The sequence below is a fragment of the Pleurodeles waltl genome, chromosome 12 (genome assembly GCF_031143425.1).
Source record: "Pleurodeles waltl isolate 20211129_DDA chromosome 12, aPleWal1.hap1.20221129, whole genome shotgun sequence".
Lineage (NCBI taxonomy): Eukaryota > Metazoa > Chordata > Amphibia > Caudata > Salamandridae > Pleurodeles > Pleurodeles waltl.
The window spans coordinates 687,908,225-687,928,392 of NC_090451.1; the positions used below are offsets into that span (position 1 = coordinate 687,908,225).

A 20,168-nucleotide genomic window follows, 5' to 3' on the forward strand; every position below is an offset into this window, starting at 1 on the left:
ACATATCTAACGTACTTGTAGGTCCTTAGAATGTGGTACCAGTTGTACCCAGGTCCTTTAAGTTAAATGTCACTAATAGACTGCAGCACCTATTGTGCCATCCACTATAATGACAATGCAAACATGGCTTCAGGCCTACCATTGTAGTCTGACTGTTGCAGTTTGAAAACTGCAATTTGACCTGTAAAAATGACCCCTTTTAACAGGGCACAATTGTCCCTTCAAATAATAATGTCATCCATATCTAGACCATATAATCCCAGAGCAGGGTTTATACTACCTAAAAGTAGGAGATGTAGAAATGTAAAGTAAAACATGTCCTTGGAGAGACTAGCACCTCAAATCTATTTTCATGGTAGGAAGGCTTGCTGTTTCATAGGAAACCAATGGGATGCAATATTTATTATCAATACTGTATCAAGGATATGGGACAAGCTAGAAATATAATTATTCAACTATTTTTAATTGTTAATGAAAATACAATTCAATGGTGAAGTCGATTTTTTAATACATTTTTGGAGAAGGTACTTTTTCACAAATTAACCTTTTCCCTTCCTGAAGTTCCTGGGGGCTAATTTGCATTTGTGCTCCAGCTTCCCCTAGTCACTGATTAGCATTTGAATAGATGTAGGGTGTGAATTGCCTACCAGGAACAAACAATTAGCTGACCTGAATGGGCAGAGAAGACTCCTCTGAATCTCCCGGAATATGTAGGGTGAGGGCTGTGAGCATTCCTTTTGACATCACTGTGTCAGATCTTGCTTGACAGCTCCATGAGCCACATGTAGCATGAAAGGCAGGAACAGAATGCCAAGACAACTCTTGAGTACCTACTGTCTGTTTGCTGAAGAACTCTACTTTTGTCCTACAAAAGATTTGTCTCTGGGTTTTACATACAACACTGGGGGAACACCTGGAAGGCAGGGAACAGGATGCCAAAACAATTCTTGTGTAACCACTATCTGGTTGCTAAAGGACTCCACTTTTGTCATACGAGACATCTGTCTGTATGTTTGTTGTAGGTAGAGTACCTGCCTCACACTGGGCTTTACTGTTGGATGTTGGAGGACAGTAGAATTGTCATAGTACACTGCCCCATAAACACACCCAGCCCTCACATTACAGGGTTAGTGTGGCCGAAGACCTTAAACATGTCTAAAGTGGGTAGGTTGGCACTAAGAACGTTTACCCCATTGGTTAGGGCATTTCCAGGAGCCATTCCCACTGACTAGCTAGTGCCAGGCATAACTGTGGTACCTCTAGGTACTCACTTCAGCACACCTCCTGTATCTGAGGAAACCTGAGAGGAGGTCTGTAGGACTGGACCTCCTCCATCTTGTTCCCAGGATAAAGAATTGGACTATAAGGTTCATAAGGCTGACCTCCTGTTCAAGTGGCAAGAATATAACAATCTACACTAGGCATTTCCAGCACCTGCCCAGCTGACCAATGGCAACTGGACCTGGACTTGACCCTGCTGTTGGTCTTTGCCTGGCACCCTGTGAGTCTCTAAATGCCTCCCCTAAGGTCCTAGAGAACTTTAGAAGTGTCCTGCAGTGAGGGTTTGGGTAAAAGATAAAATACTACACACACTGAATAAGTGAGAAGGTAAAATCTTTTACCAGGACACACCAGATTGGTGTATCCAACCAGCATTCCATCACGGTCAGCCTCAAATTGTGCCCAGGTACCAGTCTACTGCAACCAGTTGACCAGCAGTGGAGCTTTCATTCATATTTCTCATTCTGCTTATTGGATTTCTGTCATTATTTTGTTCATTAAGTTATTCACTATCTTTATAAATTGAAGAGAGTGTTTTCTTGTGATGTTTTTTCAACTTTTTAACTGGTGTGGTACTTCTAAATGCTTTTCACATTTTCTCAAGTTAAGCCTGTGTGTTCCTTGCCAAATCTACCCGGGGTTGAGTTCAGGTTTAAATGACTGAAAAGTTTACAGGACCTAACAAGAACAGTGATCATCATCCATCCTAATTAAAAATCAACATTCTCACAATGGCCATAAGGGGACTGAAAAATGTGACAAGGAATGTCCCAGTTTTCAAACGTTTTCATGGAACTTACCCATCTTCTGAACCACCAACATGAGAGACCCAGGAAGAAGGTGGATATCCCACAAGAAGTGACCCATTCAGCAGTAACCATGGGCCCTTGGACCAATGAGAGTCTGCACTACCAGCAGGTGACTGGCTAACAAAAAGTGCTACGGGGTCAAGGAAGTTGGGTCCCGGAGATATGTGTATAAGAGGGACCTAGCAATAGGGGAGCTGCTTCGGCGAGGTCAGACCATCCCCTCTACTGTCTGCAGAACAATCGAAACCTGTCCCAGTGCTAAATAGACTATTAACAATAGACTGGGAGTGGAGCAGGACTACACGCTGCCAGTTCTGGGTTAGTTTGGGGGTGTTTTGTCTGTAGTTGTTAAAGTTTTGGAGGAATTACTGGGAAGATTTACAAACATTTTGCGCTGGGTTAGCATCAAGAAGTGTGCTAACCAGCGCAAAAAGTTTTTTTTACTAATTTACTTTTCAGAGCAAAACTTGTTTTGCGCTGGAAAGTACCCTACTACTTTGCATTACTTAGCCCATTACATGGGTGGCTTATGGGTGTTCCCATGCAACCACCCATGTCTTTTTATTTACAAACAATAATAGACAGCGTTTTGCACCAAAAATTAACGCCATTTGAAAGCAGGTTTGAAAAGGAGAAATGGTTTCATTTCTCATTTCTTTTCCGATATCATGTGCGTCCTGCACTGTACAGCACGCATACAAAGTAGGACAAGTTTTAGAGTGTGTCTACGCATAGCATTTTGTACTACGGCACATATGTGTGTGCGTGGGGCACAGCAGCTAAAATCAGCGCCGGCGCTAAGGAGAGCGGAGGATACACTCATACTCATATACTCATTACACGTGTGAGTGTGCGTGCGCCACACAATGGATGAGTCAGTCTGCAGTTGCTTTGGATCACCCAGGAGAGAGGGCTGTTTGATCTCATTATGCTAATATAGGTGGATGAAAGCCCATCAGCAACTATCCCGTCGTGCACTCTATAGCTCTGCGGTGTATTGTCCGGCAACGCCACGTTCTCGGCACATACAGCGCAGCAGTTTTTTATCCTTTGGGGAACTCTGCAGGTATTTGTGATGTGCAAATTGTAGTAAATCTTGGCCTCGGACTCTCTCTCTCTCACTGTCTCTCTCTCTCTCTCTCTCCAACTCTCTCTCTCTCTCTGTAGGCCTCTCTCTTTCTCTGCAGCTCTCTCTCTCTATGTATATCTCTCTCTGCAGTTCCCTCTTTCTCTCTCTATGTCTTGCTCTCTCTCCCTCTATCTTCCCCTCCCTCACACTCCGCCCTCCCCTCCCTCTTCTCCGCTCCCCTCCCCCCCCTCTCTCGCCCCTCCTCCCCCTCCCTCCCTCCCTCAATCTCTCTCTCTCTCCCCCCTCCCTCCCTCTCTATCTCTCCGTCTCTCCTCTCCCTCCTCTTTCTCCCTCTCTCTCTCTCTCTCTGCAGCTCTCTTTGTCTATCTCTCTTTGTCTCGCTCTTTCTCCCTCTCTCTTCCCCCCACACACTCCGCCTCCCTCTTCCCCACTCCCCCTCCCTCCCTCTCCCTCAATCTCCCTCTCTTCTCCTCCCCCCCCCCCCTCCATCCCTCGCTGTGGAGGTGCTGGTATGCAGTCTGTGGCCAGCCCTAGCAGTACTAGCCTTACCGTGCCCGATGGCTCCATGTCAACAATGACACATGTTTCTGTCTTGTGCTTCGAATCATTGTGTTCGTGGGTTAGTGCACTTGAAATGAATCAGGACTACAACTCCCAGAGTGCATTAAGTTGTTGAAAGAAAAGCCCATATTTGGATAACGGTGTTCCTGATCACAGCGAGTCATCTGATGCCCTTACAAGAGCCACAAGTTCAATGAAAATACTTGCAATGCTAAGAGGCGGGGCACACTACCTTGGTAACAGATAAACGGGCGGGTATCCTCACATCTCTCAGTCATCCATTTGCCATCATCCATCTTCACGCAGGCTTTATTTCTGTCGTTTGAGGGTTCGTTGTTATCCCAGTGCGTCATCGTGGTGGTACCACCATTGCTCCACAGCCAGAGGTTACCGGAGCACCGGTACAATCCGATCCAGGGCCGCCGGTCCCTTACTTGACGGGATGCCATCTGGGTAAAAAAGGCATACATTAACAACCTGCTCGACCTAAGACTGCAGATCGCAAAAATCAGAGATACCTACATTTCAGAGCCTTAGCACAGACATTATTTGCGGGCCCCATTTGGGAGAATGCAGACCTAGCGCCTGTTTTAGAGTTCAGCTGACAAGTTACTCCATCACAATGTGACGGGTATCCTGCCCACCTAATCACAAGCGCCTTAGGATATAATGTGCCTGATTTATAGCCCGGAGTACATAATTTATTCCATGAGGGCGACGGAATAAAATATTCCATTGCCTGTGATGGAGACCCATACTCCAAATCTGGAGATGTCCGCGGCCCTCTGGACATCTCTTATCATTGGTAGGACCCCCCGTCACACTTCTTCCTGTCCAAGTATTCAAAGTATGTTGGCGTAACTGTCAAAATGATGGTACCGTTTGCCAAACATTTAACATGTTTTTGTTTTTTTCAAAGACAAAATCACAAAGCGTGATTTTATTTTTGAAAAAACACCAACTAATGACGCCCCGCCCAAAGAATTTTCTCCCATGGTGTTGGGGATCCTTTAAAAATTACAGCCACATTTTTCACAGCAGTAAGGTAGAGTAAAAACTTCCCATTCTTCTAAATCAATAGTTCCCAACCTTTTGATTTCTGTGGACCCTCACTTTAACATTAATGGAATCCAGGGACCCCCACTGAATCATCATTGGAATCCAGGGACCCCCCCACCTGAGTCATTACTGGTAGCTGGGGACCGAATTTGTCAATATTTGTTAATATTTCTTAATGTTCTAAGCAGTCGCGGACCCCCTGAGAAGGCTTCGCGGACCCAAGGGGTCCTTGGACCACAGGTTGGGAACCACTGCTCTAAATCAAGAGGACGATCGTATCGCAAAACCCACGACGGCGCTTACTCCCTCAGGCCATCGTAAGAGGATGCTGGAGACGGAGTTGTCTCTATTGCTGAGATACTTAAGGTGTGCTGGTCAGTAAATCAGGCTTTTCGACCTTTAGTTTGATGGCGAGGGTACTCTGTCGCCACAGTGACAGAGTACCCTCACCTCCAAACTCGAAATCAGCCCCTATTTACTTGTAACAAGGCGGACATAATATCTGGTTTACAAAGGTTTGTAAACCTGAGGTTACATCTCCTAGAGGATGCCATGACAAGGAGAAAAATATTTTTTTTCTCCTCAATATTTCTTGTTTCTGAGTGATGCATTCTGCATCCCACAAAGAGGAAAATGCCTCTTTAGGTTGTTTTTTGTGGGATAGGGGTGTCTACATTGGCGCTAGATGGCACACAGTGCACTGGTGCAAGGAATGAGCAGAAATCTGCAATATCTTAGTAAATATGATGCATTTCTGCTTTCTTGTTTCATGCAGTGCAGCAACTTTGCATGCTGCCTTTTTTTTTTACGTGAGACATTAGTGAACATGCCAAAGCACGTGACAGTGAAATTTACACTTGTGCCCTCCTTGGTGCCGAGTTCTAACCTCTGTGGAGGAAGGCCACGAGGAGTGTGGATGTTAGTGTAAGAGGTACATGAGCCCAAGATAAATCATACAAACTTAAGCTTTACAGAGCGTCAACCCTCATGTAGAAAAGCTGCCTTAAAAGCTAGAGCACCAGCCTCAGTTGATTGATATCTTGCAGGCTCAAAGCACTCACTCAGGTTACATAAACTGTGGAGAGTCAGACTTCAGACAGCAGCTCTGTCCCCACCTTTCCTACAGGTATCTCAAGCCCAAGTCTTAGAAAGCAAATCTATCATTCAGCTGACAGAGATTGTTTAGGATAAGGAGTTACAGAAAAGAGAAATCCATCAGGTTACACGGTTGTCGCAGGGCGAGGTTTCAGATGAAAAGCTAGGCCTTGCGTTATGAAGAGTGATTGAAACAGCCATTCATTCTTTGATAGCACCTTTCTGTAGCTCACACAAGCTATTTGCCACTGCGTATTGGCACTGCCTGAAATATCTGTCAGGAAAACTAATGCCCAAGTCTCACAGTGATTTTCATAAATTTGTTTCATATCAGCCTACTCAAATATTGTGTCTACAGTATCGACTACCACTATATCTAAGTACCTTGATTTGGTGTTAAGAAGTTTACTCATGATGACGGCCTTCATATTTACTTGTGGCGTGTGTCCAAGACGTGGGGTTAGGCCGGTCCTGTACCCAGGTACCGGGTGTGAAATCCCTCTCCTTGGCTTAACACCTTCAGCAGTTGGTGACCCACTCCCAGGTGTTGGAGGCCTGGTGCTGCTTACACCCAATGAGTGGGGAATATTCATACTGCTCAAGCTTGTACGATCTCCACACTAGGATCAACCTAGTTTATTGTAGCCATGGGGCCATTTCCAGGGTGGCACGGGCTGAATACCTTGGGTGGACCTCGTCTAACCACAACACAATCCAGCTCTCTTTATCTTGGAGTCAGGGCAATCTTGTATATGTACATGGAGCCTACTGGTGGAAGTCCTGCAGGACGCGGCATTCTGAGCAACTCTCTCTGAGCACATTGATTTCTACTTTGCTGAGAATGGATGCCAGGGTTGAATGGGATGCATTTAAAGTGGTCCTCAGGAGACTGGCAGTCAAAAGGGTCTATGGCTCCAAATTGGTCCTGTGTTGTAAACTGCACAGCTTGGAAGCAGAAATCAGGGCATGTGAGTTACTGCTCCCCACGGATCCAGCAGCCACTCCCCTGTTGGCACAGGTGAAGCTCATGGACAATACTGCTCTACAGAACCTGGGCACCCTGGATTACCGGGAGTATATGGCTATGAATCACGCAGAGGTGGCAAGGCTGGCAAAATCCTGGCATGGCTCGTTCAATCTGACTCTCCCGGGGTACCCACTACGGCCATCCAGGACGAGGCTGGCACCATTGTTAACATGCAGGAAGAGATTAACCTTGCTTTCCGCACCTACCACGGCACACTATACGCGGCTCCAATAACATATGACTCTTCGGCATCAAGAACATTCCTTAATGTACTGCAGCTCCCATGGATACTGGCATCTCACTGTGTGGATCTGGAAACCCATCTTACGGGTCATGGAATCTCCTAGGTGCTTAAACTAATGGCACGGGGTGAACTGCCAGGAGTGGGTGGCTGCCTGTGGAATTCTATGCTGCTTTTGCGTCCCAGTTCACTGAAAGCCTCCTAGGCATATGAGAATGGAATACTACCCCAATCTTTAAGGGAGGTAGTGCTATTAGATTTCCTAAAACTGGACAGGGACACTCTGCTGTTGGGATCCTATCGCCCCCAGTCCCTCCTAAACGCAAACTACAAGGTCTTTGGGAAGGTGCTTGCCAATAGGCTGATACCCATAGTATAACAGTTAATCGACCCGGATCAAAACGGTTTCATACCTAGTAGAAAAACGTTCCTAAATCTACGTCATCTTTTCATGTTAATGGACTGGGCAAGGTCCTCTGGATTGACTTCCTGGGTCACTTCCCCAGATATCAAAAAAAGCATTTGACACCTTGGGGTGGGAGTACCTGACGGAGGTCCTCCAAATGTGTGGGACCACATTTCGTGACCTGGGTCTCACTGCTCTATAACACACCGATTGCCAGGGTGAAGATGGGCACCACCATATGTATCCCATTCCACATCAGGCGGGGCACTCAGCAGGGCTGTCCTTTCACCGATCATCTTCAGTCTAGCCTTGGAGCCCCTGGCCTGAGCTCTCCAGGATAGGGCTTCAGACCGGGGTCTCCGGGTCGTGGACAGATGGCACATTTCCCTCTATGCTGATGATGCATTAGTATATCTTTGGGATGGCATAGATAATATCCCACACCTTATAGAGCTCCTTCACGCTTTGGAGAAGCATCCGGGCCCAGGATAAACTGGGAAAAATCTCAGCTTTTTCTCCTGATGGCAACTACAGAAGTTCAAAGGAGGGGACACCCCAACACTCCCCTTCCATGGAGTTACGGCCTATTCAAATATCGGGGAGTTTGAGTGTATCACTCTGACAAAGATTTGATTCACAGCAAGATAAATAAGGCACTGACAGCTTACGAAACTCCATACCATTTTGGACTTTGCCTGCCATTGTCTCCTATGGATGCATCACCATCTCCAAAATGCTAGTGCTTCCAGGCAGAGCTATTATTTTCTGCCATCCCAGCCCAGTCGACCAGGGGGTTCTTGATGGGACTTTGTTCACTTTTGATCACTTTGATATGGGGCAAGAGGCAGTGGCAGGTGGCGATCTTGAAATTGTTTGCTCCTCGGTCTGAGGGTGGCCTAGAAGCCCCAAGTTACGAATACTATCATGCCGCAACCCAACTGCAATGGCCGGCACACTGGCTGGCTGATTTAGGTATGTCAGAGTTGGGCAACTGGTTCAGTGGATCATTCTCCAACAGAGGTGTTGAGGTGCTTGCTAGGCTCTGAGGCACTAGCTCCTAAGCGACATGGTAACATTCTTACGTGGGAAGCCATGAGCTGCTACAACACTTACACCACTAAGTGTCACACTTGTACCCCCTATCCACCTGCCCTGCCCTTTTGGCTGTCTTACACTCCGTTAAGAGCAGGAGGTGACCCAGTGAACGGAGGCGGGCCTCACTACATGTGGGGCCTATATAATGACAAAGCTTGGTACACACTTGAGGGACTGACAGAGACATACAACATCCCCCCGGGCTCCTTCTTGATGTATGCAGCACCCACATGACACCTGCACCAGGTCTGGCACAGGGTGCACGATGAACCTGTGACCTCCCACTTCTTGCAAACATTACTTACACATGAGGGGGGTGAGGCTTGTATAGCACCTTGCGCACAGACAATACCACACAATGAATATTCCCAAAACTTACTGATAGACAACTCTGCACACACCACTAACGGATAGACAATGGGAACACTGTACAGTGGTGACTAAAATTGTCTCTACGAATGCTAGGCTGAAATACACTCAATTTAATTACCTTCACCATGCTTACCTCACCCCAAATGGATAGAACGGATGTATCCTGGTGTTGAGGATACCTGCTTCCTCTGTGCACCAGAGGACGCAGGTTTTATACATATGGTATGGGATTGCCCCACCATTACTACATATTGAGATGCGATACACATGTCTGGGAGGCTGTGAGGGCCCATTTCCAAAAAGATGTACTACATAGTATACTTGGCCTCACTGTGTGCACTGCCATGCGTAAACCTCTCAATTAGTTTATTGATCTGGCCCACATTCTTGCCAAGTGAAATAAAGCCCTGATTTGGAATCTCCCTCATCTCTCCTAGAAAATTAGGGCTTGCTGACTTACGCTCTGGTATACTGGCTGAGCTGGAGTGCTGCGTAGATTGTCCACAGGTTGTGGTGGGCCATCAAACAACAGAAAAAAAGAGGGGCTGTAAGGGAGGTGGGAGGTTCGGAATAAATTCCTGGTCCTGTGTGTACTACTCCCAACAATGTCTTAATCAATAAGGTACACACAGTTCCACACAAAGTGTCTCTGGCAATAACAGGTTGCTAGGAATATAAAAATATTTGGAGCAAGAGCCCTCACTCACCCCACGGTGACATGCTTCATCATCGGGCTATGCTCCTCGTCAAAGCCGGCGCTGCAATGCCTGACAGGCCCCGCAAAGGGGCTCTTTGCCGGAGATCTTCTTTTGTGAACGAAAGACGGTCAGCAGAAAATGCTAATATAGGATTGGTATGAAAAAACTGTTTAAAATGACTAGAGGTAAAACGTAATTTATTAGAATGTCTGACCTCTGTCATGATTAACAGAACAACGGGGGGAGAAAATAAAACAATGTTTAAACTCCCTGAATCACTAAACAATGAGAAAAAACACTAAATCACTCAATACAGAATTATAGTGAGAGTAGACACAAGATCCCCTGTGCTACTTCTAAAAATAGGTCAACATGTTTCTCGCTAATTAGTCAAAAATGATCTAGTGCGATTCATCAGGACCATGACACCTACCTAATCCTTAAGTAATTAGAAACCCATATTAGGGAATCAATACTAGCAGGAACCTGAAAAAAAGACAGAGAACATGAATCATACAAAAACAACCAAAGTTTGCTCAGTGTTAGCAATTCACATCCGACACACGTGGAAATCTCCCTTCAGTGAAGTGTGCCAAAAGTTGTGTCAAAATTATTTATATAACAAAGTTAAAACATTGTGCTTACCCTCCATACGCTAAAAGATGGGCCCCATCGAGGAGAACACCAGGCTTGAGTGGTCCGTAAAGGTCTGGATATATATAGAAACATAAAATATCTTCAGATGTTAATAAACATTATATCCAAGGACAGCCATATTGTAAAAATATAAAGGCGAACATCCTGTGGCGAAGTTGTATATAGGATATGAATAACATCCTTCTCCAGTCCATACACACACATATATATATATATATATATATATATATATATATATATATATATATATATATATATATATAAACCCCATGTGCTGAACGGAACCAGTAAGGTAAAAATGAACACTGCAGCCCAAACTTGTTAACTACTCGTAGGTGGATACAAATACATATTTATAGTGTGGCTCAAATCTAGCTTACTATAAAAATATATACCGGTGGCACCGAAAAGTAGTAGCAAGAAAAACGAAATAACGCTCAATTTCTCAATTATGAATGTAGGTATTAGGCAAACTGCCTCGAAAGCAGAGAAAAGTGGACAATGCGCCCCACCGATCGCCATTATTCAAGAACTAAACAAATCCTACACTGGGAGACGGTAGGATACCAGGAATCCGTAGAGTCAAACTGGGAAAGGGAGAGTGAACATTAGGGCCGGCAAGAGTGGCGCGTTCAGGTGAATGTTACGGAGCGCGCTACAAATAGAAGCGCGGCTCAAGCGATCAAATATCTCCAATATTTTATAGGTTTAAAACAAAGAGAGGTCGCCGGTTTGCACGGAGCGTAAAAACAATCAACATTACGGAGCACGCCAAAAGTGCCGGTGCGCGTAGCGGCTCAAGCGCTCCAGCATATGTATACTTTGGTATGCGGAAGCGACGAGGATCGTAATGATCTCGTAAAGCAACTACAATTTGTAAATATCTACATAACAGTATATAAGATCACAAAATAACATACTAATCTGAAGTACCACGTCTGCCGGCACACCTGCATGCCTTCTATGCTCCCGGAATACTGGGGCTTAGCAGAGGGAGGGGCCTTAAGAGGACGGTAGGAAGAGCCACAGAAAGAGAAAAAGGACTATGCAGAAAATGTTGAAAAAACATAAACAAAGGACAATGTATTCTGTTCCCAAAACGAGGGTAGTGCCAAACAAGGAGAGACTCTCGCAGTATACCCTATGATAAAAAGTGAGGGGGGGACAGTTCCAAAGGAAATTGAACAGGGTTTATGTATACAGTTAAATTGGAATAAATAACAAACAACCCTGCCACATCTATTTAGGACCTAGTTATATTGGAATAAAGAAGGGCAACTCCATAAACAATTAGAATCCACTTATGTATAAAGTTTGTCCAAGAAATGTCATCGTTAAGCCCATTGAGATGTGTTTTTAATCTGTACACCCAACGTTGTTCCTTCTCAAATAACCTGTTGGAGCAGTCTCTATTGTCTTTGATGGTTTCCAAAATGGCCCATCTACGGTCTTCAGGGGTATGATGTTTTTCAATATAATGATTAGTCAGTTTAGTGGCAGTTCTTTTACATCTAATTGTACTTTGGTGTTTGTTATTATGTGTCTTTACCAATCTTGTAGTCATGCCTATATGTCTCAAATCACATGGGGATAGAATCATATATATACAGTTTTTAGTTTGACAGTTAGTGTGTGATCTTAATTGCCATTTCTTTGGTTCACCCAAATCCAATTCTTGCATGCTTATTGTTAATGGGCAGACATTACATCCACCACAATCTGATGTTGGGAAAAAAGGGTTGTGATGGTGTAAGTATATGTCGTTGTTCAAAAGTGTACATATACCAACACGCAAGACTCTGTGCAAAGGTACTTCCCATGGAAGTACCTTGTATTTGATGGTAAAGACTTTCTTCAAATTGGAAAACGTTATTTTTAAGAGCTACACTGGTACACTGCATAATAAAACTGATAGGGGTGTTGTAAGACCATGTGTTGGACCGGAGTAGGTCTTCCACTGCGGTGAGAGTTGCCTCCTGGGGTATATTAGTGTATAAAGCCTCAACGTCAAGGCATATCAGCATGTCAGTGGTGCCAGTATTGTTAATATCCTCTAGTAGAATCAAAGTATCTTTAAAAAATGTTGAAGTTGCTTGAACAATAGGTTTGAAAAAGAAGTCACAAAATTTAGAGAGAGGTTCAAGGAGGGAACCTATCCCTGACACTATAGAGCATCCCGGAGGAGGAGTACCCTTGTGAATCTTGGAAGACAGTAGAAGTATGGTACCCTCGGATTCTTAGCGTCTAAAAAATCGGCTTCATGTTGTGTGATCCAGCCAGCTGATTCTGCTTCGGTTAACATCCCACGAATCATGCGTTGCAAACCTACAGTGGGATCTGTAGATATACGTCTATAATAGGTACCATCACTCAGCAATCTGAGGCATTCTTGTCTGTAGAAGGTTGTATCTAGAACCACAATAGCACCTCCTTTATCTGCAGGTTTTATAGTGATCTCCAAATTATGGGATAAGGAGTGAATGGCTGCCCTTTCCAGTTTGGATATGTTCTGAAAGGGATGTGGGGATTCTAGAAGTTGTATTTCATTACGTACCGCCTTCTCAAAGGTAAGTACTTCTATAGGAACCAAGGTATTTGATCGCTTGAGCCGCGCTTCTATTTGTAACGCGCTCCGTAACATTCACCTGGACGCGCCACTCTTGCCGGCCCTAATGTTCCCTCTCCCTTTCCCGGTTTGACTCTACGGATTCCTGGTATCCTACCGTATCCCAGTGTAGGATTTGTTTAGTTCTTGAATAATGATGATCGGTGGGGCGCATTGTCAACTTTTCTCTGCTTTCGAGGCAGTTTGCCTAATACCTACATTCATAATTGAGATATTGAGCGTTATTTCGTTTTTCTTGCTACTAATTTCCGGTGCCACCGGTATATATTTTTATAGTACGCTAGATTTGAGCCACACTATAAATATATATTTGTATCTACCTATGAGTAGTTAACAAGTTTGGGCTGCAGTGTTCATTTTTACCTTAAGGGTTCCGTTCAGCACATGGGGTTTACATATATATATATATATGTATATATGGACTGGAGAAGGATGTTATTCATATCCTATATACAACTTCGTCACAGGACGTTCGCCTTTATATTTTTACAACATGGCTGTCCTTGGATATAATGTTTATTAACATCTGAAGATATTTTATGTTTCTATATATATCCAGACCTTTATGGACCACTCAAGCCTGGTGTTCTCCCCGATGGGGCCCATCTTTTAGCATATGGAGGGTAAGCACAATGTTTTAACTTTGTTATATAAATAATTTTGACACAACTTTTGGCACACTTCACTGAAGGGAGATTTCCACGTGTGTTCGGATGTGAATTGCTAACACTGAGCAAACTTTGGTTGTTTTTGTATGATTCATGTTCTCTGTCTTTTTTTCAGGTTCCTGCTATTATTGATTCCCTAATATGGGTTTCTAATTACTTAAGGATTAGGTAGGTGTCATGGTCCTGATGAATCGCACTAGATCATTTTTGACTAATTAGCGAGAAACATGTTGACCTATTTTTAGAAGTAGCACAGGGGATCTTGTGTCTACTCTCACTATAATTCTGTATTGAGTGATTTAGTGTTTTTTCTCATTGTTTAGTGATTCAGGGAGTTTAAACATTGTTTTATTTTCTCCCCCCGTTGTTCTGTTAATCATGACAGAGGTCAGACATTCTAATAAATTACGTTTTACCTCTAGTCATTTTAAACAGTTTTTTCATACCAATCCTATATTAGCATTTTCTGCTGACCGTCTTTCGTTCACAAAAGAAGATCTCCTGCAAAGAGCCCCTTTGCGGGGCCTGTCAGGCATTGCAGCGCCGGCTTTGACGAGGAGCATAGCCCGATGCTGAAGCATGTCACCGTGGGGTGAGTGAGGGCTCTTGCTCCAAATATTTTTATATTCCTAGCAACCTGTTATTGCCAGAGACACTTTGTGTGGAACTGTGTGTACCTTATTGATTAAGACATTGTTAGGAGTAGTACACACGGCTTTGGAGCCAACTCCTACTCATTGATGGCTGCCCCTTGTCGCCCTGCTCGGACACTCCATGCCTCGTTCCACCTTTGCTATTTTCTGGCTCCCCCCCCCTTGCCTGCCTATTGCACCCTCCCCTGCCAGTCCCCCTCTCTGTGCAGTGGATGGTGTGAGGGCTTCCTGCTTCTCCCATCTGGAAACATCCTTTACATGCACACCCATGGTTGTACGAGCTTGTTTCTATTTTTTGCTACTTTTTATTAGGTACTACAAAAATTATCAGATATTGCACTATGGCGACCACAGCTGTTGAACGTTCACTGGAGGTACTAAATCCACAGCTGTATTACTACATGTTTCACACCCGGGCAACATACAAGATCTGTCTGCGCTGTGAATGTGAGATGTTCCCGATTATACCAGGAATATGTGTATTCTTTCAAATGCCAATAAAGTATTTTTTTAAAAGAAAAGGAATCCCCCGGGGTTCTATACCGCCCTGTCCTCTGCAACCTCTACATGGAGCTTCTCAGTAGTCGTCTGCATCATGACGCACCAATATGCTGATGATACACAACTGAACCTGAAATCCTCCTTCGTTTCAGACATGCGACTCCTCAAAAACTACCTGCACATCACCTAGACCTGTGTGTCCAGCACCCTGCTGCATGGTCACCGAGACTCTTCCCTTAAGGGGATCATCTCATCCCGGGCCTGAACTGAAGAAATATGAACACGTCATCCCCATGCTTGTGGAACTCCATTGACTTTCCTTGCTAGTCTGCATGATATTCAAAACAAGCTGCATCATTTACACGGCCATCATGACCAGCACCTGAGCCTATTTTGAAGAAGATAGTTCTTGGTGCCCCTGCAGCCAGGGCAAGTTTAGACTGCAGACTGAGGGCCTGATTTAGACATTGGTGGTTGGCTTAATCCATCACAACTGTGACGGAAGCCCTGTCCGCGGAAATCTAAATCCCATAGGAAGTAATGGGATTTAGATTCGGCAGACAGGAGATCCTTAACCATTGTGATGGAGTAACTCAGCCACCAATATCTAAATCTGGCTCTAAGAAGTGTAAAAAAGGAAAAACAAGGCAGCATGTGTTCTCCATCTGTGCACCCAGGATCTGGAACAACATCCCCAAACACCAAATGAACACCCCAAAACTGCTCCGATCTGGAAACTAATTCCCTCTCCTATCCCTCACTGAGGTTTTGCTGGATATAGACCATGAGCAGCACTCCGATTCCCTCTACAGAAATACCACATACGTACATACATAGATACATAACACACACATACAGAGAACATTTTGCATGCACGATTATGTTGTATGTTCACCTCATTATGTTCTACTTCAGTGTCTGCAAAGGCAAGTTCATTATAGAACTGTCGGCAGTATTCTCGCGCTTGCACCCACGTTTTCTCAGTCGAGATGTAACTGTAGTTTCTTGATGCACCTAATTCACTGATGAAAGATGCACAAATTGCTGCGGAGAAGAAGAAGAGGTGAAGAATTTGAGGCCAGGGAATGGAGATACCAGTTAGGGCTACAGTACGTGATCTGGGGTTAGAAAGAACAAGAGCTGTTATCTGCACACAAAAAAGAGGCCTTGGCCTTGCAATCATACAGAATCACTTGGCCTTCACTAGTCTTCTAAATAAATGGTTGATTTCCAGCTCTAGACAAGTCCAACTTTCAACAAACTCTTCTCATGCAAATTTGTTCCTAGCCACCAGAGCTACCTCCCAAGATAACAACAGAGGACATCCACAAATTCTCACAGCAGTGCACTGGTCATAGTACTTGACGTCCTCACAAATCTTACCTCCCTCAATCAATCTGCATTAAACTGGTCACACCAATAAGCCACCTCCGACCCAACCACACACCATGAATCACTGGCGGACTAAAGCCCTATAAATATATTCAGAAATAAAAAGAATAATCTGATCATTTACAGGAAACATTTATCTTCCAGCTATGACTTTCTTCTAGAGACACTTAACTGCGCTAAGATATTGATGTATGTGGAAGGGCTTTCCTAATAAATATGTACATATTACATAGAAATCAGGCCTGCTTGCAAGCTAACATCAGGTAAACTAACTCCTTAAAATGTGTGTGTGCAAGACTCAGGGCCTAGAGAAATGATACTTTGAGTGGTAATAAGAGCTAACAGAGGATATTATTGAAGAAACTGGTAGAAAGTACTTCCACTAACAAAAATAACAGAAACATAGTGAGAGGAATCTTCCGCTCTGTTACTCGGAGAGCTATCTATAGTGATTAGCATTGCATGGACCTTGCATAAAACAAAGGCCCCACACTTTCTAAGGTTTGCGGGAATAAGGACGTGACTTGGCATAATTTAGAGAAAATACTAATCATTCAGCCAATGTAGCAATCATGAGTTGGTCATACATTTATGTAATGGTTAGGTAGGGCTTAGACTGATTGGTTACAGGTTGTTGAGATGTGTGATATGAAATGCTTTGGGTTTTTCGTATGTTCATCTGGTTCTACATATTCACCCCTAAGATTACAATAATAATTGCTGTCATTCTTGTAAACTAGGTTGCAATGACAATTGAAATACCCCCATTTCAACCAAAACGCTTATGGCATCAAGCAAGTAAAGCGACATTGCAATCCTCCTCAGAAGAGCTTGCTTGTCTCTTAAGTCCAAGCATCTATCCATTCACCTTTTCATCCTTCCATCCACCCGCTGATATCCACCCATTTCACCTTTACGTCCTGTCATCCATTAAGTCCTTCATCCAACATTCAGTCTGTCACCATTCCACCCATCTGTCTGCCCATCCATATCCAAACCTATCCATCTATTTTCAACCCTATCTATCCTTTCATCCAATCATCGATCCTTTTAGGTATCCATTCCCCCTTCATCCATTCATCCATCCGTCCTTTCAGTCATCCATCCTTTCGCTCATCCATCCACCCTTTTACTCATCCATCCACTATTTCATTCCATCCATTCATCCATCCTCTCCGTCACTCATCCATCCATCCATCCTTTCACTCAACCATACATACTTTCACACATCTATCCACCCATCGACCCATCCATCCACTCACTCATCCATCCATTTACCCTTTCACTCATCCAAACCTTGACTTACTTATCCATTCACCCTTACACTCATCCGCCCATCTACCTTTTCATTCAGCCATCCATCTACCCTCCCGTTCATTCATCTATCCTTTCACTCATATATCCCTATATCCATCCTTTCACTCACCCATCCGTTCTCTCTTTCATCCATCCACCCTTTCACTCAGTCCATTCATCAATCCACCCATTTACACTTTCACTCATCCATCGATCCTTTCACTGACTCATCGATCATCCTTTCTCTCATCATCCATCCACCATTTCAGTCATCCATCCATCCATTCGCCCTCCCCATTAGCAGTTACAGTAAGTAGTAACCTTTTATTTTAAAACACCAACAGCTGCATGGGTCTACGATTTCTGTCCTCCAGGGGGAGGTCTTGCATTTGCAAATAAGCCCTGCAAATAAGGGTTTCTGTGTCAGGGCTGTGTGACTAACACCCCGAACGGTGTAACAAGTGCATTATCACTAAACAAGTGCCTCAAAGACCTCAAAGCACTCTAAGCAGCCTTCACAACAGGCAAACACAACAGAACCAGAGTCCTGTCCAATATAACCTTATACCATGGTGCAGGGAAACTCTTGCAACAACACTCTTTCTAAGGCACCCAAGCACTGCTTCAGCCCTCCCCAGGGCTCCCCCCAATCCATACTTGGTTCACTCAGTTCACAAATCTACGGGCGTTGCTCATTACTCCATAAAGTGCACCTCTACCGTACATCACAATACGCACTGCAGACACAATCCACGCCCCGCCCTCGCACTACACCTCACTTCATTCTCCAGCTTGCGTCAAAGATAAAACTCTCAAGTGGTCCTTCTCAAGTGATAACTGGACACAGAATGCTGGACTCACCCGACCAGGACCAGAACAGCAGGGCTGGCGACGCCATCTTCCGCTCACTGGTACCCTGAGGAAGGAGATGCGGAAACAGCAGGGTCAGGCGACTGCAAGTGAAATTGCTCTCTAGCGGAAAGTGGTAGCGTGGCGCTCACCTTGCCCTTGGCCTCTAGGCACGGCGCCACTGCACCTGCTGCACCAATGAAAGCCACACCTCTGGTTGGTATGTATACACCAGGCTGTTGTCCTACCTGAAGCAAAAACACTGCACGCGCTTGCTCCACATGATTCAGAGCAACTATAAGTGGTGTCCACGTCATTTACTCTAAATTCTGCAATATCTGTCCGGCACACAATTGTACCAACGGTGGCAGGACAGCTATCCCCACACCTCCATTTATGCCCTTTTACTCAGTGCAAGCCGTGACCGACACTGACTTTTCAAACTAGCTTGTCAGGCATTGCCTGGTTGCCCTGTAGGCTAGTGCGATCTTGGTTACGCCCCCCTAATAAATATATTCCCTGGTAAATAGTTGTGTGCAGGTGCTTTCTGTAGGCTATTGAGCAGTGTCTGTCACATTTCACCTGGGATTTTTACATGGCCGGACATGCACACACTAAAACACACACACACTCCCGCTCCTCTCTGTTTTGAAGGTCTTAAAAAATGTTGGTTATTTCACAAAATATTTTGTGTTAAGCACCACTACCAAACCACACTGCTCTCCCTTACCACTGCCCCTTAAGCCCCCACTCATGTCCTGCTTCGCAGATAATGTATTTTACCATGATATGCCAGCGTGATTGTTGGGACCAAGCTAGGCCCCTGTATGCACGTACCAAACAAGCATTGACTCTGCCCTGGTGAACTGGAGAATGTCATAAGGAGTCAATGGCCTGATTAATGAATGGATGAGTGAATGTGTAAGTGACTGAGAACCTTGATGGATGGATGCAGAGTGTTGGAAATTACTATCATTTGTGTGGTATTCTCCGGTATTCTCCCAGATTTTTTGACTGAACTGTTTTTTCGACTTTAAACTCTGCACGCATTACTCCTATTAGGAGTAGTAAAGTGCTGTGCTCTCCCTTAAAACATGATGAAATTGGCATACACCTGATTGGCACATTTAATTTACTTATACGTCCCTAGTACATGGAACTAGAAGTTCACAGAGCCTGAAAAAATTAAATGCTGATGAAGGGCTGCAGCACTCATACTGACACCCACCAATGAAGCATGGTAAAGCAAGTCTCCGGGCATGCCAACGCAGCCTGGCTATGCAGTTTTAAAACTGTCAATTCAACCTCTCAAATCACCATTTTGACAGGGTTAAATCTTCATTTTAAATATTCATAAATCACCCCTAAGGTAGGTCTTATTGCTTGTGCCTAATTTGTAAATGAATGAGTGCCAGTGCCCAAAGTGCTGCTCAGAAGCCTGTGGCGGGTGAAATTTAATGTCAGCATTTCAAACACCAAGGCTCTGCAGTCTTAAACCCACCTCATGCCTCTTTAATCCAGGACCAGACACCCCTACCCCTTTATCACACTCTGGTAGGTTCCTACTTTCTCCCTTTGTGACTATTTTGCCATCTGTCTTTTCGCCCATCTTTCCATTTTGTGGGTCTTTCCTCTCTCTTTCTATTGTTCTATGTCTAATGAGGAAAAATGTGTGTCAGTCCTTAAAAATGAGTGCCACTGCCCCCCCACCAGCAACCACCACCTCAAATTAAGCACTACGTATTAACCCATAAAGCAGAGTACATGGTATTTAAAAGTAGGGCGCACAGAG

The 20,168-nt window shown here is 44.4% G+C and overlaps 1 protein-coding gene across 1 annotated transcript in view; it reads right to left on the reverse strand.

The window, feature by feature from the left end:
* Positions 1-18,439, reverse strand: part of LOC138267267 (macrophage mannose receptor 1-like) — a 186,603-nt gene extending 168,164 nt beyond the window's left edge. The window contains exons 1-3 of the mRNA XM_069216125.1: positions 18,389-18,439; positions 15,735-15,883; positions 3,974-4,190 (exon numbers count right to left, since the gene is read on the reverse strand). Of these exons, the coding sequence (XP_069072226.1) occupies positions 3,974-4,190; positions 15,735-15,883; positions 18,389-18,425 (403 nt within the window). The 5' untranslated portion in view covers positions 18,426-18,439. The remainder of the gene's footprint in view (positions 1-3,973; positions 4,191-15,734; positions 15,884-18,388) is intronic.
* Positions 18,440-20,168: the final 1,729 nt, after the last annotated feature.